General features: G+C 52.6%; 1 protein-coding gene across 2 annotated transcripts; it reads right to left on the bottom strand.

The window, feature by feature from the left end:
* Positions 1 to 26,801, bottom strand: RBPMS2 (RNA binding protein, mRNA processing factor 2). 2 transcript variants are annotated; one of them, XM_039218749.1, is made up of 8 exons: positions 26,447 to 26,801; positions 10,379 to 10,456; positions 9,743 to 9,781; positions 8,982 to 9,044; positions 8,488 to 8,638; positions 7,558 to 7,709; positions 1,439 to 1,508; positions 1 to 1,164 (listed from the first exon to the last, which is right to left on the bottom strand). In XM_039218749.1, exons 1-7 carry the CDS (start codon positions 26,531 to 26,533, stop codon positions 1,446 to 1,448), a joined length of 633 nt encoding a protein of 210 aa, XP_039074680.1. In that variant the 5' UTR covers positions 26,534 to 26,801; the 3' UTR covers positions 1 to 1,164; positions 1,439 to 1,445. The 2 variants fall into 2 exon arrangements, with proteins under 2 accessions (XP_039074680.1, XP_039074688.1); XM_039218757.1 differs by lacking the exon at positions 1,439 to 1,508.
* Between the last annotated feature and the right edge of the window lie 848 nt (positions 26,802 to 27,649).

The following is a 27,649-nucleotide window of genomic DNA, read 5'->3' as shown; positions in this document are numbered from 1 at the left end:
TTACTTTGGATGACTTTTTATTTTGCGTTTCATATATTATCCAGCTTCACATTCTCACAGGATCAGCAATTACAACCGCCACCTCGTCTCCCAAGTCTGAAAACGGCAAGACGGCCACAGCTGCGGCCAAAGGCAAAGCACTGATGTGCTCACGAAACAAAAAAATTGCACAACTTTTTCCTTCATTTTTCTGAAACGAACGCCTGACACAAAAGGCTCAATGCTGGAGAACGGAAGCCCTTTTTCTCTTCATGCCTCAAACTAAACATTAAACTTATCTGACAAGGCGAACAAGGTCTCTTTAATAATTAATTGCACACACACACGAAAAATCCTTTATGATGCATAAATATTTTGTTACACAGGGTACAAAAATACTTTCACTTTTTGGTTGGTTTCGAAGTACAGAAAGAATGAGGAGCACGGGCAGGGGTGGGGTGCGCCGTGGAGAGGTAAGCAAAACGGGCAGAGAAAGGACTTTCTTAGCAGTTGTTGGCCCCTCGGAGGAGGAGGGTGCGGAGGACCTGGATTTGAAATGAAATAGAAAACACTGTCTCAGTCGGGTGGTGGCGGCTGTTTGGCCTGGAAGCGCATGCTGGCGGTGGGGGCGCCAGGCCCGCAGGGCCGCCGCAGGGCAGGGCAGGGCGAGCTGCAGGGCTGGTCCTCACTGAGACAGGGGCTGCCGGGGAGGGTGTGCACAGAGGGACCCGGAATTATGGACCACTGGTGGCCAGGACCTGTTGCTATGGTGACACAATGTGAGAACAAACTGTACACTCACATATACACAAGTTTAAGTGTCTTAATTCATGCCAGAAAACATGCAAAATTAAATGCCTCGTTTCTCTGAGGTGGAGCTGTGGAAGCAAGTCCGGACCGGAGGTATCAGGCCTTGCTCAGTCCCAGTGAGACCTCCGAGCTGGGGCTGGGTGTCCCAGCAAGAAGGCCCCTGAATCCTCCCCTGAGGCCTTGGAGAGGGCCTTTGGGGAAGGATGGGGCTGAGGGAGAGGAGAGAGGAAACAGGAAGCAGTCCACTGAGTCAGGCTTAAAATTCACAGTCTTTGGAGGGAAGCAGCAGCTCTCCACAGGCCACCTGGGGGCAGTGGAAGTTCAGAGCGGCTTCCTCCCCAGCGGGGCAGGGGCTTCAAGCTGCGGTGACAAGACCTGGAGGGAGGGGAAAGAGGTGGCAGTGAGCAGAGGTGAGGGACTGGAGCTGAACCCAGGCTTCGCCCTTGTGAGGAGGCTGCAAGATGGATGGTAGGGGGTGACGGTGGGAGGAGGGGAAAAACCAGCCAGAGTGCCCTAGCGCACAAGCCCGGGTGGATGCCTAGCACCAGTGAGCTCTCCGGCTCGGGCTCGGGCAGAGGGAGGAGGCACGGCCCTGCAGGAAGCCAGGCTTGAGGACACTTTTATCCTGGGCCTCTGGGCCAGCACTTACTGAAGAACTAACAGAACTGACGATATTTCCATCCTTGCTGGGTGGTATCAGAGGAGGGGTACCAGCGCACCTGCAAGAGAAGCCAACGTCAGGAGCTAGCTGTGCAGTCCCTTCTCTTGACTGGGGGGCCTTCAGGGTCCCTGCTGGAGTCCTGGTTCTGTCACTGACTGGCAGGCGCCGGGCCACTTACCTCTAGGCGTCAGTTTCTTCATCCTGAAAATGGGAGAGGGCCACCTGACCTGCCTCCTCCTCAGGGTTGAGGTTCAAGTGAGAGAATGGTTACGAAGGTGTTTTATACTCCACGGAGCCCAACGGTACCAGGTGGGCTCTTGGCAGTGGGGATGTCGGTACCAGCAATCTGCCCTTCCTCCTTGACTGGGAGAGTGCAGAATTCCTGACATTCGAGCACAAACCTAATACGTTTTTGCTCGATGTCTTTCTGTCTCAGTGCCCTCATCCAAGTACAGGACAGAGATAACTAAGTCATGGAGTGTCCATCAGGATCAGGTGAGATGCGGCGTACAAAGACTTTAGAAGCTCAAGTTGCTTTGGTCTCCAATGGGTAGGACTCCCAGACATTGGTCCTGTCTTTGTAGGATTTCCTAAGGAAGTCATGGCTGAGACCCAGCTGATGCTTCCATCCCTTCCCATTCCTCTTGTTCCCTCCGTTATCAGCCTCCCAGGTCCACAGATTTGTAACCCACCAGCTGAGCCCTCCAAAGGGGGCCTGGCAGCTCTCTCAGCCCTGGCACCTGCTAGAAGGCCCTTCAGAGCAGGAGCCCCTAAGCAGGATGGCCAGAGACGGGTCAGGAAATCATACGCCTTCCCTTTCTAGACACAGTCTCCCCATGGTCCAGTCATCTGGGCGGAAAGCTATGCTAGGTGCCAAGCCAAGACTACAAGAAGGCCACCTGCCCCAGTTACAGATGGCACGACTGACCCAGGCTGACCCATGGCTGCCTGGGATCGGTGGGAGAACATGGCATCGCAGGACCCCGAATGCAGGCTAAGGGGAAGAATGCCCATGGAAGGGAACCCGGGGTCCCCTCAGGAAAGGAAGGGATGGTATGCCAAGAGCCAATGTAGACAACAAGTAGCAGCTGGGCCCACAGACAACTCCCTTGAGGATGCAGTAGTTGGACCCAGTTATCCACTTGGCTGCCTCAAATCCCTGCCTCTGTAAGCAGAGAAGACGTCTAGCAGTGCCAGGTCATCGCAGGCTGACGGAAGCTTCCTGAGAACTTACTTCTGTGTCTCTTCCTAATTGTAGGTGTTCTGTACACCACAGGACTCTGCTCACCACATGCTCAGCAGCAAGCAGAGGCTGGTTCCCCTAAAATGCCAGGACACTTGGCATATAGCAGAAGCAGGTCCTAGGCCACCTAACCAATGCCAGAATCTTCCCTGGGCTCCAAGGACGTAGCACTGCTCTCACCAGGACACAGTGGACCCCAGGCAGCTAGGGGTCCCCATCTTGATTAAGCACCATATCACACAGAAAAGGGCCAAGTGCCTCTTCCTGCCTTTGAGCTGTCCAGCCTCAGAGGCTGCTATTTTCTCTCCTGCAGCCTCAACATCTGGAAGCAGTTCCCTCCCCTCCTGGCGAACAGCCAAGTGGGAGCTGAAGGGGGAGGAAGCCTCTCCTCCCCTTTACTGTGCTGTGGGACGCGCTCTCAACCTCCGAGCGGCTGGGCTCTCAGCTTCCAAGTGGCTGGACATAAGAGCTCATTCCATGAGGAAACCAGCATGGCGGCTACCACACAAGCCTGGGGCCCGCTCCAGCTCAGGGGATCCCCCAGTGGACCCTGGTCACCACCTCGCCCCTGGCTCCCAGCTGGAGCAGCCCAGTGACAAGAGATCCTGATAGGCGGCATGCCTTGTAGGGCGGGACAAGGCGCAAATGTTGGTTAGCGTAGGAAGGGCTGGGAGGCCTCTGACTCTCTTATGACTGGGGAAGCCAGCAGCTGCTTGAGTGGCTCCCTCCACAAGCCTGCTTCATGGGGTCCCCCACTCTCTCCATTAGGTGCTATGACTCAGTCTCCAAAGCAGCAGCTCCCACCCCCCACCCCGCCCCAGCCTGAGATGAGCCACGACCTCCCTGGGGAGGAAGTAGAGGGAAGCCTGCATTTCTGAGCTCGGGATGGATGTGCCATCCCAGGGGACAGAACATACTTGAGGGACTGCCTTTCCACTTCCTCAGATACCCGTTACAGGCTGACGATCAGGGTTCTCTAAAGAAGCGCTGACCCTTCCTGCCCCAGCTCAGAACAAGAGACTCCCCAAGGCCCAGGGATCAGGGCCAGCTCAGCCCACTCTCAGGGCTTCCAGTGGTTCATAGGGATTCTGGGGGTTCTGAGAAGCCACCCCACACAGACAGGCCCAGGGGCATCTGGAACGACCAGACCTCAAGGGGAGTAGCATCAAAATAAGGGAGGTGCGGGGCACATAAACTCAGTGGTCTCTCAGATCTTGGGACTAACTGAAAAGATACACCAAGAGGTGGACAAAGGAATATATCCACATGGGAAGAAATATGAATAGCCAATAAATATGGGAGCCTCACTCATCAGAAAGTCAACTGAAGGAACACTCAGATTTGCAAGTCTATACTTTGACCTTGTAATAGTTCTAGGAATTTATGATAAGGAAAACCAGCAAGACAGGTGCCCAGGGAGGGGTGAACAAGGGCGTCCATGGCAGCAAAGCCTACGGGTAGCAGAAAACTGTGTGAACAACCTAATTTACCATCGATAGGGAGCTGGACACACTTCTACAACGGTGGGTTTGCCAGGCATCCAGAATGTAGATCTACATTCACTGACAGGAAACAATGTCCTAATATTTAAGTTTTAAAAAGATTACATGTGTAACTTTTATAAAAGATCCACATCTATGGATTTATTTATACACGCACACCCAACTGTCTACTAAGCCTGTGGACTAAAAGTAACAATTTTGGGGAGAGCAGGATTATAAGCAAAGGGAAAGGAGAACCTTATCATCTCCATTTTACAGATAAGAAAACAGAGGCAAGGGAGTTTATGTAACAGGAAGGTCATTAGCAAGCAGTGAGCCAGTGTAAAGAGGGGGAAAAGAGCCACAGTCAAGACCCTCACCATCCTCAGGTTGAAGTGGAAAATGAAGTCCAGTCTGGGAGGACCCTGAGATGCAAGGGGACACAGAGAACCTGCTTTTAGGCATGTGCCAGTCCCCATGCCACCTACACCTCTTGCATGTCTCATCTTCTTAAAGGAGAAGTTTCTATCCAGGGGGTGAGAAGGCTGAGGAGCACCTGGTGGGCTCAGTCATCTGCCTCTTGGTGTCAGCTCAGGTCATGATCTCACAGTCCGTGAGTTTGAGCCCCACACTAGGGTCCACCCTGAGAACTCAGAGCTTGCTTGGGATTCTCCTTCTCTCTCTCCTCTGCCCCTCCCCTGCTTGCTCTCTCTCTCTCTCAAAATAAACAAACATAATAAATAAACATAAAAAAAGAAAAAAGAAAAGAGGACCAGAAGGTGGAGCAATATGGCCTCACGCAAGACAGAGCAGGACTAAGCCGTCCCCAATCCCCTTCCTGTGGGTCTGGGCCCTGCAGCCACATATGGATGCTTTGGCCGAGACTCAGCTAGTGGCAAAAGGCACACAGTCAGGGTCTGCATGTTGGCATAGAGGGAGGAAGGACAGCTTTTCATCCCGTTTTGCTACTACTTTCTCTCCAAGTCACCTCTTTGCTCATAGGCAGAGTCGGTTCTGTTGTTCCTCTGGGTTCAGAATAATTCCCTTAGGATCAATAGCATCCACTTGTGGGCAGCACTGTGAGGGGGCAGGGAAGGAGCTCTTGGAAGGAAAAGACATAAGTGCTACTACTTGGAAAATGCTCTCGTGCCTGACTGTATGTGGTCCAGACAGTGCGTTCTACTGTTGTGGAGACGGACTTCCACAAGTCCAGCAGCCGGGACAGAACTAGTTACGACCTGGTCCAATCTCTTGTTGTTAGCCAGCCTCCTGAAAAATGTCATTAGCCTTCGTGGTGGGCTTTATCCCCATCCCAGGGAGGCCAGAGACAGGGACTGAGACACAAAGAGGCCTCCAGCCTCAGAGAGGACCCAGAGAGCACTAGATAATAATGATATTAAATAATAACCATGATAATCGGCACTTCTCTAGCACTTCCTCTGTGCTAATGTGAGAAAAACAAATACCTACAAAGTAGGTATGATTATCACCATTCCAAAGAAACTGAGACCCAGAGAGGTTAAATAACTTGCCCAAGGTCACACACGTGTTGAAAGAGCCAGGATTTGGACTGAAGCAGCTGGACTGGAGTTGGACAGCCACTGAGTGTGGATGTGGTGGGAGGCAGGAAGCTGGAAAGGAAGACAAGAGGAAGGCACATAGGCCTGCAGTATGGAATTTAAGGACAGTGCCACTTCCAGCCAACTGGGTGGGCACTTCTGCTTATTAACCTGACATACTGTCTATGGCTCCCAACCTCTGCCTCACCATTGTCACGGCCAAGCATCTCGGGGCAGATGGGGTAGAACCTCTCCACCTGATCTGATCTCGCCCTCTCATTTTACAGATGAGGACACACACAAAGGCCCAAGGTGAAGTCACTTGCAAAAGATCAGGTAGCTAAATGGTTGCACAGCTGGGATCGGAGCAGAGAGCCCAACAAGGTCTCATAGGGCTCCTGCAGTGAAACTTCCTGTGTTTCTGGGAGCACTCCTGCCAGCCTCCCGCACGTTGCCACGTCATGGAGGACAAGGACAGTCTTCTGGGCTCACCCCGCTGTGCCCACCACAGAACCTGGTTTGTGGTAAATACCCAAACGTCTCTCTCTAGGGAATGATCTTTACCACCTTCCTATCCCCTCATCAATTTTCCAGCTGTCTGTGGTGCACAGCTGGGGAACAGTGCCAAGTTTAACCACACTTTTGCCCTCAGTACAATCTCAAGTGGCCATGGTCAAGGGGAACTCCCCTGCTGGGGGAAAACGGCTCGCTAGGGTAGTAGGCAGGGAGTCCATACCTTCTACCTTGGAACTAAGTGGATCCAGATGTCACTAAGCCCTTCAGAGGACCTGACGTAGACATGCACAGAGCCCCTCGTTGGGCAAAACACCCAACTCCTCCCACTTCAGCTTCTGGTTCCTGTGAACTCTCCCTGTCTGGCTTCTCACATCCTGTTCTTCCTTGTGCCCTACTACCCTGGTGAGAAGACCTCCATCACAGTCAACAGCACAGCTTGTCCAGCCAGGTCGCTCTTCCCGAGGCTCAATTCTTCCTCACTCTACTGATCACAGGCCGGAGTGGGCTTGCCATCACTCCTCAGCCCCCTGTGCTGCCTGGTGGCACTTTGTCCATACACCTGGCAGTACCTCCTGTCACTGCGTCAGTGAGGTCTGGGCTGGAACGGGCCACAGCTCACTGGCTTCGGGCACCTGGTATGGCACTCGGTGAGTGGCCCAGCAGTAACTGCCCAAACTCTCCCCTAGAAGTGCTCGTTCCCTCTTTCCTGACACCCTGGCACAGGTTCACCATGGAGAGTGTCCAGGCTTCATGAAAACAAGCACTAACACTCACTGAGCACTCTGTGCTCCAGGTGTGAGGGGCCTGTGGTGGTGACCCTTCACAAGTGTTAACATCTCATTCTCACAACCCTGAGGCAGATAATGCCGTGCTCATTCTCCCAGATAGTAAAAAGTTCAAGACACAGAAATTTTTACATGCTTTCTGAAGTTCGTAAAGACCAGAGAAGCAGAGGCAGAGACAGGCGGCCTGCCTGGCTCAAGACACCATACTCGGGTTGGGATCCAAATCTCAGTTGTCACCACGGGCAGAACGTAGTATTGTGCCCACCTAAATGTGTTCAGTGGGTGGTGGGACCATGGCTGGGTCTCTCTCACGCTCACATTCTGCCACAGGTCCCCGATGTGGCCTCACAGCTAATCCTCTCCCTCCCCTCTGTCTGATCCCAAGCCCTAAACAGAACGTCATGGAAGATAGCAGTTCAGCAGCTCTAGAGGTATGAGTGGCCCAGTGGCCATCCAGGAACAAAGTCTGGCCAGCTTAGAGCCTCCTTCATACTCTTCCCGCCTCTCCCCCAGAGGGGCTTACCTGAGCATGTAGGGCGGCGGCAGCAGCAGCAGTGGCAGCTGGGTAGGTGAATGCAGCGTGTGAGATGGCTGGGGTCAGCTCTGTGGTGTACAGAGGGTAGGGGGCCCAGGCCTCTGGGGATGCGGGGATCAGAGCAGCCCCCATAAGGTCATCTACAATGGGAGACAACAGCCCCCACTGTCAGAACACTGGTCTCCCCTTCCACTACACCGTTCCAAACAGAGAAGGGGACCTATTACTATGGTTGAAGCATAAGCTCCCCACTCAGGCCAGACTTCGCTCAAGGACCGCAAGACCAGGGGAAAAAAGCAAGGTTAACTTGGCCTGGTGTGTTGAGCATCCTACCTGCTTCAAGAAGCCCTCAGATGAGGGGTGCCTGGGTGGCTCAGTCAGTGAAGTGTCTAACTTCAGCTCCGGTCATGATCACATGGTTCATGAGTTCAAATCCTGCATTATGTTCTATGCCGACAGCTCAAAGCCTGGAGGCTGCTTCAGGTTGTACATCCCCCTCTCTCCCTGCCCCTCCCCCACTCACGTCTGTCTCTGTCTCTCTCTCAAAAATAAACATTAAAAAAATAATAAATAAAAAATAACTCCTACTCTTTAAAAAAAGAAGAAGAAGAAGAAATCCTCAGATGGGCCTCTGCCCATCTCAACCAAACCAAGAAAAATCAGAGAAGGCTTCAGGTAAGTTGGACAATGCTGATTGCTCAGGAGCTCAGTCTGTCTGCAGCCCAGCAAAGGCTACAGGGGGAGGAAGGAAGCATGGAACCCACAGAGACAGGTGGCTGTGGACACAAGAAGCCTCCTGGAAAGGACTGACTCCCTCAGTGGGAATTGCATTATCTTCCCTCTGTACGCGACTACACTCAGGCCCCTCACTTGGGCCAAGTAAAAGAACAGCAAACGATAGCTCTAAGCGCCACTCACAGGGGTCCCGTGCAATGAAGTGTGCTCCTAGGGCAGGGTGAGCGTTGGTGGGATTTGGTGTAGCCATTAACTTGTTCTTGGCCATCTTGGTGTTGGCTTTGGCAAACTCTAGCCTCAGGGTCTGTGGGTTCTCGGGATCAAAGCGAATACCCTACAAGAGAAGGGAAGGAAGGGAAGGAAAGGAAGGAAAAGACTTTACTTTGTAGGGCTCAGACTATCTGTCCACTGTAATGGGTACAGAAGGGTCCCAGAAATGATCCTGCCTAAAAGACTCACCCATGCAGGGGCCAAGACATAGGACACACTGCTTGGCTTATGTGTAGTAGCGTTTGACAGACAGTGCAGCCAGGGAATTTGGCCCAGGATGTTGGGGGATTCAGGTATATCTGTAGGCCCTTTTTAGTGGCATGGAGTGCGGTAAAGTTCGTGGAGGATAGAACAGGAATACTTGTTGCCTAGAGGTCTGTGGGTCAGAGAAAGCCCGATCTACTCACATTCAATGCATTCTTGGCTGCTTCTGCTCCTGCTCGGCTGTCAAAGATCACAAAACCAACAGGCTAGGAGGAAAAAGAACATCCTCATATCTTTCCCAACATTCCATCTCCTCCTCAAAAATAAAACAAAGCAACAAAAACAGAAAATAAAAACATCCACAACTTTTTGCCTATATCCTACGTTCAGCTAGAATAGTAGAAGTTTCTCATGCACTAAAAGTCTCCCATCCAGGTATTATATTGTGGGAAATGATGCCAATACAGCCTCATCCCACTGCATTAAACATCACTCTTTCAGTAAAACTTTTTTTTAAATACATGCAGGTAATTAAGTTTTAGGGTTTTCCCCAGCAAGAAAGGGGACACCAATATATTAAGGACATGGAAAGGCTCCATGTGCAATCAACGGGCAACAGGTTAAAAGTTTCTCCAACTTATTCTGGAAGGTTCACTCCAGACCCCAAATGATCCCCCAAGGGCCAGAAGCCAGAGCACAGCCACCATGTCTGTGGTCCTCAGTCTTGGGGCCAGGGTGTAGCTTCTCAAAAGCCAGAAAAGGAGGACCAGAAGCTGACTGGTAAAGAGAGGGGACCTGTGCAGGGTGCTCTTTCGTCAGCCCAGAACAGAAACAGAATGAGAAGGAACAGGTCTCAGCTGCCAAATGCCTCAAGATGAGGAAAAGGCACCAGGCTCAGGTCCAAGCTCAGCAGTCAGTCTGGGCTGGGAGGGAAAAAAAAAAAAGAACTTTGGAGAGAAATTACCTGTCTCGACGTGAGTTTGATCAGGGACCCTTCATACCCCTGCAGAGAGAGATGGTCATCGCAGGGAAGGTCAGAAGCCTGTTGTGCTAGCCCAGCCACCCACAACGTCAGCCCCCCTTTCTCCAGTGCTTGCCTTACCCCCTTCTCACACCACCCCCACCACGTGTCTGCCACCCTGACCTCCACCACTGTTGAGTGCCCTCTGCCCTTGTGTTCTGCATCACATGGTCTAGCACACGGGGTGGGCATCATGTGGTAGCGTTCATCATTTCGTGCGTAAATTCCCGTTTGCTCCACTCACTTGTAATCTGGTAGCACAGACCCCACCTTTTTAAAGTTTTCTCAGAACTTGCACTGAAAAGACTACACTGAATCTCAAAGATTCCTTATATGGCAAAGCCTACTGCGATTTTCTCCTGTTTCCACTTTACAGATGAGGAATGAGAGGCTCAGAAGGGCTAAGTGATCTACGAAAGCAACATGTGAATTAGCACAACCATGACAGAGAGCCAGGTCTGCAATCACAGTTTCTGATACACTGTCCTCTGCCTTCCCGTTGCCCAACCCAGGTCAGATTCATTCCTGATGCTTCTCCCTCCTAAAGCTCTGCCCGTGGGTGGCTGGGTCCAGACTTACCTTGAATGGCCTGAAGAGCAGGTAGAGTTCTCTGGGTTTAATGTCCACAGGGAGGCCACTGACAAATAGTGTCCGGACCTGGGGACAGAGACCACAGTAGACAGGGATGATGGCTCTTCCTTCAGGAAGGAATTAAAATCCTTCCAGAGTTTAAGGAGGAAATCTGTACTTTCTGGGCTTCCTTTGGAGGCCGAGGCAAATGAACACTCAGAGTTTCATAGCATTTAGCTGCAAGAGGGGAGAACCCTGTGTCATAAGCACATAGATCAAGGATCCTTTTTCAGATCAAGGATCTCCTAAGACTTGAAGAAAGCTATGCTGTCTTACCCCCCAAGAATATACAAGTCAAAATGTATATATTTTTCAGCAGATACCATTGGACCCCAGGTTGAGAGTTTCTGCCTGGTCTTTAGAAGAGACAAGGATGTAAATGGATCATAAGTCCTATGCCACACTGCACGCCAGATGTAGGCTCTTCAATGATAGGGAATATGTTGTATTCTTGCCTCTATGCCCACTTCTTAGCATGATGCTGTATTAAATGCTTATTGAATAAGAAACCTGGTTAAGGAGTCACAGATGTGACAATTATGCTGGATTTTGAAAAATGAGTAGGATCTACCAGCTTCAAGTGAGGGAGATGGTGCTATAAGTTATGAGCCTTGCCCTGAACATGGTTACAAGTCAATGGTAAAGCCAAAGCTAGACACCAGGTGTCCATCCTGTGACTCCAACCAAACTCCACCTCCTAAACTGTAGGTGAGGTCCCTAAGAGTGTTGGCAGACACTCTTTCTAAGTTATTACTGCTAGTCAAATGCTGCTGGCACCAGATGCTCAACTAGCAAGGCCAGATCAGCCAATGATTAAAATAGGGAGGGAGGGTTCCCCCTCATTTAGATCCATTAGAAATATATATTAAAACTATAGCTGAGTTGTGAAAAATCAAAATGAATAGAACTTCCCTATACAGTTGACTCCTGATTTCAAGTCTTATTTTTTAAATTTTTGTTTATTTAAAAAGAACAAACAGGAAAGGGGTGGGGGCGGGGGGCGGGGGGAGGTAAAGACTGAATCCCAAGCAGGCTTTGTACTGTCAGCACAGAGCCCAACAAGGAGCTCGAACTCATGAACCTGTGAGATCATGACTTGAACTGAAATTAAGAGTCAGACACTTAACTGACTGAGCCACCCAGGTGCCCTTCCAGTAACATTTCATACCACCAAGCCAAGCATAAGTCTTCTCAACTCACCCCTGCCAGTGTAAGAAAAAGCTCACGTGCCTCAGCCTGCCTCCCCGCCAGGTGGCCTTTCCTGATAGCATTTAGATGCCCTACGGTGGGCCACTTCCCCTTCTTCAGAGGCACCAAAGAACTTCCTCTGTATTCCAGTGATGGACTGGCGAACCCAGGCGACAGCCTTTTCAGAGACAATGGCTTGAATCAGGAACCTGGGCAGCTACGCCAAGTTATACCCAATGCAGGCAGACACGGACACCCCTACCCCTCCACCTCTGCCTAGTGAATACACAGATCTGAATAACAGAGCCAGGAATGGCAAAGGAAACCACCCCCAACAGCTGCTGGTAACCAGTGTCACCAGCCCCACCCACACAAGAATGACTCCCAGCACGTGGCTGATAAAGAATGGATGAGGACAAGCTTCTTCTCTCACGTGGGTTTTTGCCAAGAAGCATACCAAGCAGAGTCTTTGCCATTTAGGATGCATCTTCCCCCTTTGGTCATGCTTTTCCCTCACCAGACACGCCTCTGCTTCCAGGCCTGGGGTGAAGGTTCTGCACATTTCACAGGCCTTGGCAGCTCTGTGTTCCTGTATACACAGTTCTCAAGCATGGCCCTGTTTCCAGAAGCACCTGGGAAAAACTGGACGGCCCGAAGTTCCAGGGTAGTGTAAGCCCAGCTCCTGGGCTCCAGAGAGCAACAGTCCTCTATACCCCTCCCCTTTGATGAAAGAACCTTTAACTGACATGCCACCCAGGTCTCCTGATTACTTATCCGGGCGGCTTTTGGGCTCCAGGATGTGAGCATCAAGCCCACCTCCCGAAGATGGATTGAAAGAGCGCAAGCCAACCAGGGCCCTGCTGGAAGGACCTGGATCAGTACTATTCCCTCCTCTCCGGGATGTGATTTTGGTCAAAGAAATGGAGCCAGAGCCGCCCCACAGAAACCTCTGCCTCAGTTCTCCCCAGGGGCCACCCATTTCACCCAGGCTAATTTTAAACCCTTCCTCAAATGGCTCCTTTCTGGCCAGACCTCCCCTGGGGCTCCCTTAAATAGCAAGTTCTCAGCACAAAATTTCCTGCATGGGCTGGGGGTGGGGGTGAGGGTGAGTATGGGGGAGCTTTTCCTCATTCCCACTTAGGATCCTTGTTTCCAACCTTTCTGCTGGGCCAGATGACCTTTTTCTTCTGCCTCCATCTTTTAGGTTCTCAAGTGTCCAAAATGCTACAATACAGCTACCATCCTGTCCCTGGCCACCTCTCAGGAAACAACCTGGGGTCAGGCAGTTATGGATTAGGTGGTGGGTCCCTTTCCGCTAGGTCAAAGGAAGCCTAACCTGAATACTTTTCTTGGTTCTCACTTGACCTTGCCCTGGCAGATGATGTGCCCCATCTGCCAATCCCCTTGTGCAAATAGGGAAACTAAGGCCCAGAAAGGGCACATGCAGCTTAGGAGCTGAGCTGGGTGAGATCCAGGGACCCTGACTTAGTCATCTATGCCACCAACAATCCATCTTGCTGTGGGGACAGAAGTGGTACCTGGGTGGCCTCATTGGCCCCATGGGTGGGTACAGAGCTGCCACTGTTCATTCAGTAGCCAGTCTCTTCCCCAGGCACCACAGATGACAGCAAATCTGGAGTAATGGGGGAAGACTAAGAAGAAACAGGCAAATCAGAGGTGGCAGGATGTATAAGCTTGGCAGGCTGGTCAACTATACGTGGAGAGGACAAGAGACTGTAGAGCCCACCCTCCCTGCCTCTCCCAACTCCATCAGGTCCTGCCCCAAACTCAACTATTCCAGGCCCCAGACAAGAACCCACACAGGCACCCCTCCCCTTCCTCATTCCTTCACTAAAAGGCACTCATCTTGTGTGTCCCTCTATTTCCTCACTCCCCTCTCTTTCCTCAGAAGTCCTATGGGGACAGGACCCCTTGCCTTTTATCATTCCCACAATCTGAACTTACCCCCTCCACCTGAACTCTATAAAACCCCAGAGAAAGGAACCAAATCTTGAAACTTTCCTATCAACCAAGGTATCTAGGGTCAGGTCTCAGCATTTGAGATGCCACCCATCTCTATGCACCTCAGTCCCCCAAAGGAGAAACCCCCAGCCAGAGACAGATGTGGCCCAGCAGGGCAAGGTGACACCACATGTGGGGAAGAGAACAGGCTTCAGTTGGTTATGCCAGAGTCTGTACCCCAGCTTCATGCTTGGCTTGGGCAAGCTGTTTCACCTCTCCAAACCTCAGTTTCTTCATCTGTACAATGATGATACCATCTACCTCCAGGATGAAGAGCTCACTTTATGCCTGGCATGTAGGAGAGGCTCAACAAAATACTGGTTCCCTTAGGGCTCCTGTAATCACAGCATTCACCTGCACAAACACCTTCCCTATCAGGTGCCATGAGCCATTTATTTATAAGGTTGCCTAGGGAGTCTGGATTGGATCCAAGTCAGTCTGGAGCTGGGAATGCAGATGAGTCAACCTTAGGTAGTCAATGGATTCTTTAGTGTTTCTCTTCCCCAGGGAGGGAATGATCAAGGTGGAAGGCACATGGAAACCACCTAGCTCAATATCCTCATTTTGCAGATGAGGAAACTGAGGCTCAGAATAGGAAGGTGACAGAGTAAGCTGATGGCATAGTCAGAATCCTTTTGGGGACAGTAGGGACAGAAACACACAGTTACTTCTCCAAGGCCTCACCACCTAGTCCTGTGTCCCAGGCTGGTACTGGAGACCACTCCTTCCATGCCACTTACTGGAGCCAGTCTCATGGCCATAAGGTACAACATTCAGCAAAGAGTTCGGGTACAGACCAGGATTCAGGCACCAAGTGCTGACTGATGCCAAGAGAGAAAGACTAATCAAAGAACACACATCCCACCTACCCCACATGTTTAGTACAAGAATTCAACACACACAAAAATGTGTTAATGTATTTGAAGAAAATATTAAGGGGTGGTTTACACAATCCCAGGCTGCTAAAGGCACCAAACTCGTTTACCTGGACCCTTCTCCTTCCATACACTTACTCTTTCTCCAGAAGTGTCCAGACAACCCAAAGGATTATACTCCCCCATCCTGAAACATCGAAGGCAACTGCAGTCATTTTTAAATGGTCATCTTTAGGGGCACCTGGGTGGCTCAGGTCATGATCTCCCACTTTGGGCTCTGTGCTGACAGCTCAGAGCCTGGAGCCTGCTTCAGATTCTGTGTCTCCCTCTCTCTCTGCCCCTCCCGCTCTCACACTCTGCCTCTCTCTCACACCAAAATAAATAAATAATAAAATTGTCATCTTTATGGCAAGTACCGGCAGACAGTGCTGGACCACAGCCACATCCTTATTGGAAGGTATGTCTGGAATAGGGTACAGAAGTTATTGGGAGAGAAGTGGAGACAGTATGGAGAATCTTTAGGTCAGTGAAAGAAGAAACATGCTGAGGAACAGCTTTTCTGCTGGAAACACCAGATTCAACATGGATTAAGGAACTCGGCTAGAGAGATATGCCCATACAGGTCACTGCAGACATGGCCATGCGGCCTTCATGACAGTCAGCAGCAGACCCGGCTGCGCTTGAGATCTCAGCCAGTGCCACACTTGCCTAGAGGAAACAAAAGGCCTTTGGCACAACTGTGTCCCCCATCCATCAGGCTTTGGGGACTGAGGCTGCTCTTCCCCTAGGCAAGTCCTGCTGCCTGTCCTTCCCATGAGTTGCTGGGAGTCAAGGGGTGGGGGAGGTCCAGCCCCATCTGCTAAGTCCACACCACAGGATATCACTGGTGGCCAGACTTCCTGGGGTTGTCTAGGTCTTCACTGCATGTTCTTAGGCTCTTTCCCACTGGCTAGTGCTGGGCCCATATATAGTGCCATGGAGGTGGGGGGGTGAACTCCTCACCTCTTCCACAGGAGGCCCCTGAGCTCACTCCAGGGGCGAGGCAGAGAAGGGCAGGACCCGGGTGACCTCCCTCACCCCCAGCATTATTCTTGAGGTTCCTGTGGAGGGAATGTTCCCTAGAAGGAGCCTCTCAACTCACTTTCTAACCCCAGCATGATGGAGCACCCAGGCTCCCCAGACTCCTGGATCTTTCCCTCAGGCCCCACACTGGCAGCCTCTCTCTCCCTCTGCAGCCCTTCCCAGCCCAGAGTAAGATCACCTTCCAAAGAGAAGTAGGAAGAAGGGACTCTGACAAACTCATTCATATCTGTGTGTCTGATGTTTTTCCTTTAGACAAACTGACATTTGTTTATAGATGTTCAGAAACAATGAAATCAAACAGAAGGCTTCAAGAGCAAGGTGATCATAACACCCACTGTATCAGCCTTATATATTTTTAACATTTATTTTGTTTAAAAAATTCATGTTAATTTATTTTCTGAGAGAGAGAGAGAGAGAATGGAAGCGAAGGAGAGACAAAGAGAGGGAGAGAGAAATCCCAAGCACGCTCTGAGCTGTCAGTATAGAGCCTAACACGGGGCTCGAACTCATGAACCGTGAGATTATGACCTGAGTAGAGGAAACCAGTGGTCAGACGCTTAAATTACTGAGCCACCCAGACACCCTTTATTTCAAAAAATTTTTAATGTTTATATATTTTTTGAGGAGGCGGAGGGAGATGGAGTGGAAGACACAGAATCCAAAGCAGACTCCAGGCTCTGAGCCATCGGCACAGAGCCCAATGCAAGGCTTGAACTCACAAACTGTGAGATCATGTCCTGAGCCAAAGTTGGACACTTAACCGACTGAGCCACCCAGGAGCCCCTATTTATTTTATTTTAGAGCGAGAGTACAAGCAAAGGGGGGGGCAGACAGAGAAGGGAGGAGGGAGAGAAATAAAGAGGAAGGGAGAGAAGAAGGGAGGGAGAGAGGGAGAGAAAAATCTTATGTGGGCTCCACATCCAGCACAGAGTCCAAGGTGGGGCTCAATGTCATGACTATGAGATCATGACCTGAGCCAATATCTAGAGTTGGACACTCAACCGACTGAGCCACCCAGGCGCTTCAGCATTAGCCTTATAGTGCAAATTCAGGCTTCCGTGGGAAAGGCTTCTAGGCAGGACTCATCTTCTTTCTATCAATCCTGGTGGACATCTCTCCTGGTCCTGGACACTCACACAGGCAGACCTGTCATTCAATGTCCCCAAGCCAGGCCAGCTCTCTAGTCAGTGGCTGCTCAGAGGACTCCATCCTCCCCCAGGGCACACAGGGGACCCAGCTCACATGGAGGCCCTGCAAGAGTTACAAGAAGGGAGCTGCTGGGAGACAAAGTGGGGGGGGGGGGTCTACACAGAGGAAAGCAGCCGAGAGCTTCCACAACTGGGGCGGCAGTCAGAGGGGGCCCTCCTTCAAGAAAAAGATCCTGCACTCAGGCTGGGGCCTGGCTGCTCTGCGCTCACCAGGTGTGGGCCCTCTTCTGCCGTGGGAGGGGCAGGCCTGATGCCCAGGGCCCTGTAGTTCTAACTCACCCCAACTTTTTGGACACAAGGCTCCCTTCACACTGAGCGTTAAACATTCAACCTCACAGTTAAGGGTGGCGGTAGGGTATTGTGGCTGAGAGGACAGGTCCCTAAGTATCAGATTTTGTTAGGAGACAGAAAGGGTAAACACGCTTTCAAAACCAGTGGAATGCTCATAGATATTAAACCCTCTTATCCTTTAACTCTGAAGGACAAGTACAGCCTTCCTCAAAAGCCCAGCCTTATCATCGAAAAGACCACACCTTGGATTTCAGGGACCACCCAGCCAGCGGACAGACCTTTCTCCACAAAGGATGCTGAGGTAGGAAAACTGTAGGGCCACCTCCCCTTTCCCCACCCCCAAATAAACCCTGGAAGTCCACCAGGAACACTCTGCCCTAGAAGACAGACTCCTGCCTTCTAGGCAAATCCCTGCCTCACAGGAAGGGCATACTTGGGAAAACTGGACTCTGGGTGATAGATAAGCATCCTACCAAAGAGATAAAAATGACATTTGAAAATGGATACTTTGCAGTAATCCTTTAGTATCTCTGAAAGTTGGAATTCAATCTGGAAAGGGAAAACTATTTCAACTGTCCATCAAATCATTCAAGTGATGGACTCGCTTTGAATTCCCACCTACTCGCTGCTTATTGTGAGCTCTGGTGTCATCTGGATGGAAAACGCCGCTTAGGGAAGGAGTGGGGGGAGAAGGGAAATCCAAAAAGGGAAAAACAAGCCTCTCATAAGCTCCTCCCACATCCTTCCCCAACTCCCAGCCCTCTGAAGCAACTGAAATGCAGAATATTTGAGCTGGAAGAAACCTTATTTCTAGATGAGGAAACCAAGACCCAGGGGTCCAGTGAGCTGCTTGTGGTCACTGAACATGTCAGAAGCAGCCCAGGGTCCCCAGGTGCTTGTGAGTCAATGCTTCTTTGCAGACCTTAATCTCATACACCAACTTACTCAGAATCCAGTCAGGCCAGTCCTGGGCACCTTGAAAATAAGTGGCCTTTAGGCTTTGACCTAAGCAGCCAGAAGCAGCCCCTTGCAGAAGGTTGATTCAGGGCTGGAGGGTTGGAGAGTATCCTACTGGATGATCCCATGGTTAGTCCTCAACAGAATTACGTACAGGGAGGTCAAAGGGAAGACAGACAGCCAATTCCCAGCAGCTAAGTAGGAGCAGCCCTGTGTCCCACTTACTTGAGGCAGGGGCCAGAACAGGGCCACACACATGCCTCAGACAGTGCAGTTGGGCACATGTATCCCCAGGAAGCCCCGAGGCCAAACGGAAGCCCAGGCCACCCCATTCTGACCATGGGAGTTTATGAGATGTAGCCTGCATTACATATAGCTTATGACTCTCCTGATACCAAGATGCTAAAGGTCCCTTCTAAGACCGCACCAGCCACCATCACACCTGGCTCTGCTCTAGCTTCTCCAAGGGGAAGAAATCCTATTGAGAATCAAGATACCTGACTCAGGCTCAGCCTCCTGCTCAGCAAGAACCTGCTGATCAGACATGGAAACAAAACAACCATCAGGGAACCTGGGTAGAAGTCCCAGCCTGACCACCAGCAGGCAGGTGGCTTTGTGGCCTTCCTCTGTCACCTCAACTGTAGACGAAGGGTGCAGTGGCCTCAGGGCCCTTCACACTCCATTTTGTAAGATACAAAGCAAGTAGGAGAAGGTGATGTGAGTCTCAGGATAAGACTTGGGCACTGCCCTCCTCCATCTGCTCAGAGCTGAAGCGCTTCCCTTCTGCCCACAAGAAGGCAAAGTGGTGAAAAGAGGGATAGAGAATGAGAAGGTGACAGAGCCGGAAGTCAGCAGCCAGGCCCTGGGCCAAGGTGGGCTTGGAGGTTTGGGAGGGGTCTCTGCTGGGGCAATGTTCGGGATGCCAAAAAGAAACCTCAGAGCAGTCTCCCACACATGTCCCCCGCCCAGATATCTCAGAGGCCAGGGTTTTTTCTTTTGTGCATGTGTGTTGAGGGCAGGGTGGGGGATGGGTTCTGCCCAGGTCCCAGGCTTAGGTTTGGCACCAGCAGGTCGCTCTTACCCCTCCCGGGGAAAGAAGTCCCTCTGAGTGTGGCCACTTGACGAGAGGTGGATGGAATGTGGTGACATGGCCTGCAGACGCAGGACTTATAAGGGCTGAACAAGGACACAGGGAAAGAGAGCAAACAGATACAGCCAGAGTCCTAGAACCTCAGTGCTTCCCATGCTCCCTCAGAGGAGCTCTGGGCTGCTCAGCTCCCAGACTAGGGCCCTTCCCAGCTTTCCCTACTGCCCCCACACAGGACACCTCCGATGCCATTAGTCTGACCTGGTGTGAAGTCCTAGGCTTCAGATCTGTTCCACAGTGTTTTGCCTGCCCCTGCTGATTCCAGTTCCAAATCAAAGGGTGCGGCTCTCAGGACCTAGTCTGGGCAGCACTTTGTAGTATACAGGTCTTTCATACCTACCATCTGGCACGTGAGCCTGACAGTCCTTTGATATAAGAAGCAAAGCACTACTGGCCCATTTTACAGATGAAGAAACAGCTCAGGATTAGGTGTCTGGCCAGCCAGTGGCAGAGCCAGCAGTAAAATCCATCCAAGCTGTCTGGGAAGCTGAGGCACTTCCCCTACAGCCTGCAGTGTGTCCTAGAGCCCAGACTGTTGTGTGTGTACAGGGATCAAGGGAAGCAAGCTGGGATGGTATGAAGTTCTCTAAAGGGTGGGACATGGCTGGGTATGTAGAGAGTATTAAATAAAATGGCTTCAGACCTCATGCTCCAAGCTACTTCTAGCCCCAGGAACAGAAGGCATAACATCTTGGGAACACACCTGGTCAAAAAGCCTGTTGTGAGTACCGGCCTACACCTCATTTATAGGGAACCAGACCAAACTGTGTGGACTGCACTGTGCAGACTCAGGCATGGCTGGATGACTGCTTTCATCTGGTTCCAGACAGGGCCAGGGGCCGCAACTCTCAGAGGCAACTCAAGTGGCAGGCTCACAGGGCCCCCAGCATCAAGGCCTTCTGGGCAAGGCTGCCTTCCCTTCTGTGCCATCCACCTCCACATCCCTCCTGCTGCTGTGTGGTCAGCCAGCGTGGATCCATCCATCCATCGCTTGTTCCAGCTAAGGGCTGCGGTTGTCACCAGTACCACATACCAACCCACGCTTCAAAGAGTTGGCTTGGGGGAATCTTCTACCCCTTCCCCAGCTCCGAAATCAACATCCCCAACCCTTAAACCACCTGATGGTATTCCACTGTGAACACAACACTGAGCCTACCATACCTGCACACTACCTGAAGGCAACAGAGGAAGCCTGAGAAGAGATGTTTCCTAACATAATGCTCCTGCTGGGAGAGGAAATCTGTTCAGGAATGGAAGCTGATTCAAGGGACTGTATTCTGGTTTGGAGCTCCCCAGTCACAAACATCCCAAGCTGTGCCTGGATATGGCCACAACCATACATCAAGAATGAGGACCAGTATGGGCAGAAGTTCTTCACACAGTCTTCATTTCAACAAACATTCTCAAAAAAGAGCCTCAGATCCTATTCCAGTAACCTTTCCTAACCACCCCCCACTCTACCAGTAAAAGCCCAAAACCCACCTGGGGAGAGAGAGGTTGGCTAACCACAAAAGGGAGGTAGGTGCTCCAGACACTCATCCCATGGCCTGGTCGAGGTCAGGTCCTGCCCTTTCTCCCTGGGAGTCCCAGGCCTGCTCAGAACTATACAGGTGGCCTTGATGACTTCTGACAGCCAAGAGCCTCTGCCCAGTCGGCCATAAATGACTAAAGGCCATGGCAGATAGGCCTACACAGACCCTCCCACTACACAAAGCCCCTGCTATACTCCAGAGGCTCCCAGCACAGATGGATCCACCAATGGACTCTTCAGGAAGGGGGGACCCCACCTGTCAGCCTTGGCACATTCAGAGGTAACCATATTTTTTCCATCCAAGGATAGGATGGGGAAACAGCAGAAAGAGGGAGGCCATGCTGTCCCTGGGCAGGGGGTAGTTGGGCTTCAGGCATACAGAGCTTTGTGGAATATCTATAGCTCCGGCCTCACAGCAGCATGGTTTCTGCAGTCTAGTGATTGGCTCTGCCTCATGGCTTTGCCAGGAGTGTAAGGACCCCTCTAAGGCAGCCATGGTCAGGGAATGGCAGAGAAACTAATAAGGTAGCACATGCCAGGGCTACCCAAAACCAATGGCCCAGCAGAAGCTGGGGGCCACTGGGCAGTACCAGAACCTAGCACTCAAACCCAATCCTGGGTGACCAGAGCTTGGAGGCCATGGAGTAGGAATCCAGCACCCAGGGCAGGTGGAGTGGACTCCTCCATCTCTCAGTACTATCTTGAGGCCCAATGGAATAAATGGGTGGAGACCATGAGAGCAAAAAGCCAGGCACCTGCGCTTCATGTCTTGACTCCACTCAGAGTACTCACCAGACTCTCTCTGGAGATGGGGACGAGAAGAAATCAGTATGTCCAAATGCTGAATGGATTTAGAAGCTGGTTCCTACTAGAATAAGCTAGCCAGGCTGCCCATGAGCAGGGAAGAGGGAGAGAAGGAGACCCAACAGAATGACCCACCCCCACAAAAATGACAGATAGTCATTTTAGAGTGGGTACCATTTCTTATTTAAAATGCCCAAATCGGGGCGCCTGGGTGGCTTAGTCGGTTGGGCGTCCGACTTTCGCTTAGGTCATGATCTCGCGGTTCGTGGGTTCGAGCCCCGCATCCGGCTCTGTGCTGACAGCTAGCTCAGAGGCTGGAGCCTGTTTCAGATTCTGTGTCTCCCTCTCTCTCTGACCCTCCCCTGCTCGCGCTGTGTCTGTCTGTCTCTCTCTCTCTCCCCTAGAAATAAATAAAAAAATATTTAAAAAATAAAAATAAAAAAAATAAAATGCCCAAATCATCAGGGTACCAGGGCAGGGGGTGGGGTGGGGGAAGGAATGAAAGCAGTAAGCCCCTGCACAGGAAAAAAGGGGTTGTATTACCTGTAGAAAACTGAACAATAATAAAAGTGACTTGATCTGGTTTTATTATCGCCCTGTGCTGGCAATTCTAAATCCTGTCAGTGATAAAGATGCTCCTCCTACAAGGGCTGCCAGCTCCCATCACCCAGTCTTCAGATACTTATCCCAGCCCAAAGGGAACTAGTCTGGAGCAGCAGCACCCAAAGCTCAGGCCTCAAAAACTTTAGTTGCAGGACCTTTTCTCCCCCTGCCCCCAAAACTCACCAAAAACCCTAATATAAAACAAAACAGCAGGTATAAGTGAGCATGTGGTTAAGAGCAAACCCTGGGTTCAAATCCCAACTTACCTACTCACTAACTACATCAAAGCTATTTAACCTAAGATTCCTCATTTATAAAATGGTAATGACAATAATGTAAGTAATTCACAGTGCTGTTGTGCAAGTTCAAGGAGGTAAAAGGGTGAATTACTTCAAGTAATGCCTGGCACAAATACTGTGTACGGGCTTGCTGCTAATCGGACAGTGTCTCTATTAGGTTATTTGAGCAGAGAAGACACATCCACAACAACTCCCAGGGAGGAAGGCAGCCCAGCCTATGGAATCTGCCTGGATCTACCTGCCTGGGCCTTGTGTCCAGGTAAATGCCCAGAAGTATAGACTCCTCCCTCCTTCCATACTAAAAAAGAGCTTGCAGATAGGGCACCAAGATATCCCAGATTCTGTCAAATGTTTTTAATGGCAGAGAAAAGGGGAAGTGGCCGAGTCATATGCTGGATCCCAGAATTCCTTCACCTTCATCTAGAGTGCTGACCCTGGCCCATACTGCCAGGGGCTCAGCTGGTCCCTCAGAGACCTCTAGAGGACACACGGTGGACCCAGGGGTGCCCTGCCTATGAGGAGCCACATTGGCCCAGAGCCACTGGATGCAATGGACAAGCAAAGATGGGAGTAGGAGGGCAGTAGGCAGTAGACCAAGACCCTCCAGTCACTCTGTAGCCCCTTTGGCTGCCATTAAAGCCTGCCTTTCTACAGTTTACCATTTACCGTTACAGTTTACCATTAGGCCGGCAAAAAAACCTTCAACTCTTAGAAATTTGAACTCCACCCACCCAAGATTCCAAATACTACTTCCCTTAGGGCCCCCCACCCAACAATGAATAATTACTGTAACTCAATATTACACTGTACTATGAAATTAAAGTCTCCATTTTCAAAACAGACCATGTTTTCAAACCACAGGTACCCCTTCCCAGAAACATTCTAACTCTCTAGCCATCCCTATAGAATCAGTCAGACAAGCTTGGGTCTGGGGCTCCACAGCATCAGAGGCAAGCCTGACCTGTGCTATCTTACCTCACCTTCTGGAGCTCCAGCACCAGCCATGACCTGCCTAGGTTAAGGTAGAGCCTCTAGACTGAAAGGGACACTCAGCTCTTCTGCTGCAGACCCTCTCCTTAATTCCTTGCTGCCCTCCTTAGCTTTTAAAGGGTATCTAAGCTTCTAACACCTCTCCTTTCCAAGTGACAGAAAATGCCAATTTACCCCCAACCCTGCATGATCTCAGGCTCTTCACAATGTGGCCCCCAGTCCTGCTGAAACCTAGCAAACTCCTGGAAGTCATGTGGCTCCACAATCCTCTCACTTTTACACATGCTATTCCCTCTTCTTGGAATGCTTTCTGACCAGCACAAGTCTAAGAGCCTCCTAAAGAGCCACATCTCAGGGAGAACTGACCTCTACCTTCTCAGTGGCATCACTGCATCACTTGGTAATATCTCCCTACTTCACCACATCCCATCCCCTCCTGGCAAGTCCTTCTCACCTTCCAGTCTGTGATCTTTCACTTGGAATCCTGACCCCCTGGTCCAGAAAAGGAACCTAATGCCTGTGATAGGGATGAAGCCCCAGGGGGTAGCGTGGCCATGCAGGGGAAGTCAAGTTCATGCAAAGGAGCTTAAGATGAGCAACCCCACTGCTACCCCCTCTGGAACCATGAAAACATACCCCTTTCTCCAGCAACCTAATATCTTTAGGAATGAGTAGGTTGAGTAAGATTCTTTGGTTCTGTAGGCTTGCTTTACCTAATCTCCAAGAGCCAGCCTGGGTCAGTCATGATAGTAAACTACCACTGCTAACAAATTCCCCAAATGGTGGGTCCTGGAGGGTTGCAGAAATGACTACTTAGGGGGCGTTGAAGCTAAAGGAAGAAATCCAGTTACAGCTCAAACCACCAATTCAAAATGGAACCTCAGCAGAAGAGCTCTTGGGCCGGAAGGCTAATAAGGGAAGGGGGCTCATCCTTGCAATGACCTGGCCAGAGCAGACACTGGGCTCCAGGAGATTCCCAGAGCCTTTAGTTTTAGACTTCTGTGAAACTCAGGCCTGTGCCCCTCCATCAGCACCAGGTACACTGACTCTCTGAACCTCTAGTGCTATAACCCACCTCTGCCCCCAAAAAGTTAACAAGGATTCCACTTCTTGAGGATCCTGCCCTCTCTCTCAGAAAAGGCACTTAGAAAAAAGTGACCAATTCTTCAAATGCTTTCTCTAAGACTTTAGGTTGGCCACATGGTTCACTCTTCCCACTTCAAAGGGGTAGGTCTGAGGGTCAGCGCAGCCTCTTGGGTAAACACCCTGTTGAAGTCAACCCTCTAGCATTAGTGGTATTCTGGGTCCTTGCCCACCTTCCCAGGAGATGGCTTCCCCCCCCCGCCCAATTTCAACTCACCGGAGGCCAAGCAGAGATCAGCTCCCCTCCCCAACACCCACAACACTGTCACCCTCCCCCAACTCAGGCAAGATTCTGAACAACCAGGTAGAGTCAGGATGGGATTAAGGTTCTGATCAGTGCTACGGGCCTGTCTGTTGGCATGTCAAGGTCCAAGGAGGACAAGGCCTTCAGGAGCCAAAACCATCCCACTGCACCCAAACCCACGCAAAACTAGCGGACAAATGTCAGGCCCTCCCTTGCCACCCTTCAGAGCGAAGAGTTATATATTCCCCCACCCTCCCTCCCAAAAAAGTGAGATCTAGACCTAGATTCTCAAGATGCCATGCCATTGGTGGACTAGGGCTGGCAGCAGGCCTCTGAATTACTAAGAGTGGGAGCTCATGGTGTGACCCTCCCACCAGCCCTCCCACAGTGAGGGAGCCCAGCCCAGCAGTGGGCCACTGCCGCCATTCTGCACCAAACCCATAGCACGGCTGGCCAGCCAGCACCACCGCCACTACATTGGAGGGAGGTGAGGGACGTAGCAATACCAGCCTCCACCAGGGGTTCTGCGGTTTCTCCCCCAGACCAAGGGAAAGGGAGCTCAGGGTGGATAACTGGCCGTTGGTTTCCTGGGCAAGAGCTTGCCAGGGCAGGGCAGGAAGGGTCTCCTAGCCTTGGAGTGACACAGCAGAGGCCAGAGGCCCTTGGAGAGAGCTGCAAAGTCTGTCCCCTTTCCACATCAGTTTTTGTCGCTGTCGGCCCAGGTCCTGGTCTCCATTTGCCGCCCATAGCCTTAAGGTTTATATTCACCACCTCATCACCACCGCCCCCCACGCACACACCCTCCCCGATTTCGCCATCTCATTAACCACCCAGCTGCTGCTGATTCCACGAAGCCGCCTCGCATTCCCTCCTCATACTTAGCACGTGTCTGGTGGACAAGATAAGGTCGCATTTCCTTGCAGAATCCCACCCAGGCCAGCTCTAGGGTCCTGCATTGCCGGCTGGGGCAAAGCCGGGGGAAGGCGGCAGGAGAACCGGGAACGAAGTATCTTTAGGCATCTCTTTCTCAACTAATTAACTGCCCGCTGACCTCTTTGCCAAAGCCCAGGTTCTGAGGCTGCAAGGAAAGCCCGTCCACCTCCCGTGACTACAGCTCAGCTGTAGTGAACCAAGGTGCCGGGCGGCCGGCCAGGGCCTCCAAGGTCACCGGGAGGGGTCAGGGTGGAAAGTGCAAGGGAGTGAGGGTGCCGCCCGCCGGCGGTGCTAATCCCGCTCAGTTCCTTCCAGCGAAGGCGGGAGTCCCGGCAGTACCGGAGGAGCGCCTCGACTAGCGGGCCGGGCCGAGAGTGGAGGACGCGGGACGCGCGGGTAGTAGGCGTGGGGCAGACGCCGAGCCGGTCGCCCACCACGGGACGCACGGACTGCAGCCGGCGCGCGGCCCGCCCCGAGCCCCGGAGGGCGGGGAGACAATGCCCGCCCGGCGGGGCAGTCCAGGCCGCGCGCCCCCGCCCGCCGGACACGGGCTGCTCCTCCCCGACCGAAGGGCAGCGGCGGGAAAGCGCCCCGAGCGACTGCCAGACTGGCCCCGCGCGGCGCGGGAGGCCCCGCGCGCCCTATCCCCCGCCCACCTCCGCGTGCACTTCACCCCAAGTCCCGGGGCCGCAGACCCACCTCTTCCTCCAGAGTGCCGCCGGAGCCCGAGCCCGTGCCGGTGCCCGTGCTGGTGCTGTGCTCGCCGTCCGGCTTCAGGTTGCTCATGGTGCGGGGGGTGGGGTGGGGGTGGCGAGGGGAAAGGAACGCTGAGGGCGAGCGCGGCGCCCGGCCCCGGCGAGGAGGTGGGAAGGGGCGCGGTGAGCGGTGCGCTCCGAGTGCGGGGCGGGGTGGCGGTGGGGGGCGCACGGGGCGGTGAGAGGGGCAGCCGCCGCTTCGGGCTGGGGTCACATCAAGTTTGGCTGGTGCGGGATGTGGGGAGGGGGTGCGGCGGGGGAGGCACTGGGAACCGGAGCCGAGCCCGAGCGGCCGCCGCCTCCGCCTTTTCACTGCGACCGGCGAGTGCGCCCGCGGCGGCGGCGGCGGCGGCGGCGGCGGGGGGCGGGCGCCGGGGGAGGGGGCGGGCGCCGGGCGGTGGCGGGGGGCGGGGGCCGGAACCGGCCTCAGCTGGGGCCCGGCCAGCCCCCTCCCCCGCCCTCTTCGCGGTCTCCGGGGGAACGCGCAGCCAATCCCCGCCGCCCACTGCGGGCTCGCCCCGGCCGGGGCCGCGGCGCGCCAGCCTCCGGCGGGGCTTTTCCCCCTCTCTCCGCCGTCTTCTCTCCCTCGGTCTCCTTTCCCCTTTCCCTTCTGCAAGACAAGTTTTTAAACTTTGATGAACTCGCCCAGTGAACTTTCTTAAAGGGTCCGCTCGCTCCACGCTTTCCCAGCCAGTGGGAGGTGGAGCTGCGTGCCGGGCACCCGCGCCCCAGTGTCCCTCGCCCGCCGCCGCCCGGCGGCCCCACGAGAGCTGCGCCCGCGCCCCAAGCGGAGCTCCTGGGTCTACAGCTTCAGGAAGGAGGCCCCCCCTTGGATCCTGATTTGGGGTTGTGGGGGTGTTCGGCGCACTCATTTCACTCCCAAATCCAGCCTCCCAGTCCACACTCTTGTCTTCCCCGAGCGCAGAGCTGTTGGGGGCCGGGTTCTGAGGACGACGGCCATCGGGGACCCGACACCTGGGCTTTGGCTCTGACAGGCAACTGTTTTGCTGCGTGACCTTGAGGAAATCACTTCCCCTCTCTGGCTTCAGGCTTCCAGCCCAGAGGGTGGGACTTAGATCAAACTGCCTTCCCGCTCCCAGTCACTGAATAGAACTCTGGGCGGGGAGATGAGTCTTTGGAACCCAAA

This window comes from Hyaena hyaena, unplaced genomic scaffold (assembly GCF_003009895.1).
Source record: "Hyaena hyaena isolate Hyena2069 unplaced genomic scaffold, ASM300989v1 scaffold_15, whole genome shotgun sequence".
Lineage (NCBI taxonomy): Eukaryota > Metazoa > Chordata > Mammalia > Carnivora > Hyaenidae > Hyaena > Hyaena hyaena.
Note: the sequence above shows the minus strand (reverse complement) of the source record. Positions and strands in the feature narration are given on the sequence as shown.

Coding starts and splice junctions, on each gene's coding strand:
- RBPMS2 (XM_039218749.1), bottom strand. CDS start 26,533: ATGAGCAACCTGAAGCCGGACGGCGAGCACAGCACCAGCACGGGCACC. Junction 10,457..26,446: donor GCGGCACTCTGGAGGAAGAG/GTGGGTCTGCGG, acceptor CTCTGTCCCCAG/GTCCGGACACTATTTGTCAG. Junction 9,782..10,378: donor TGCTCTTCAGGCCATTCAAG/GTAAGTCTGGAC, acceptor CTCTCTCTGCAG/GGGTATGAAGGGTCCCTGAT.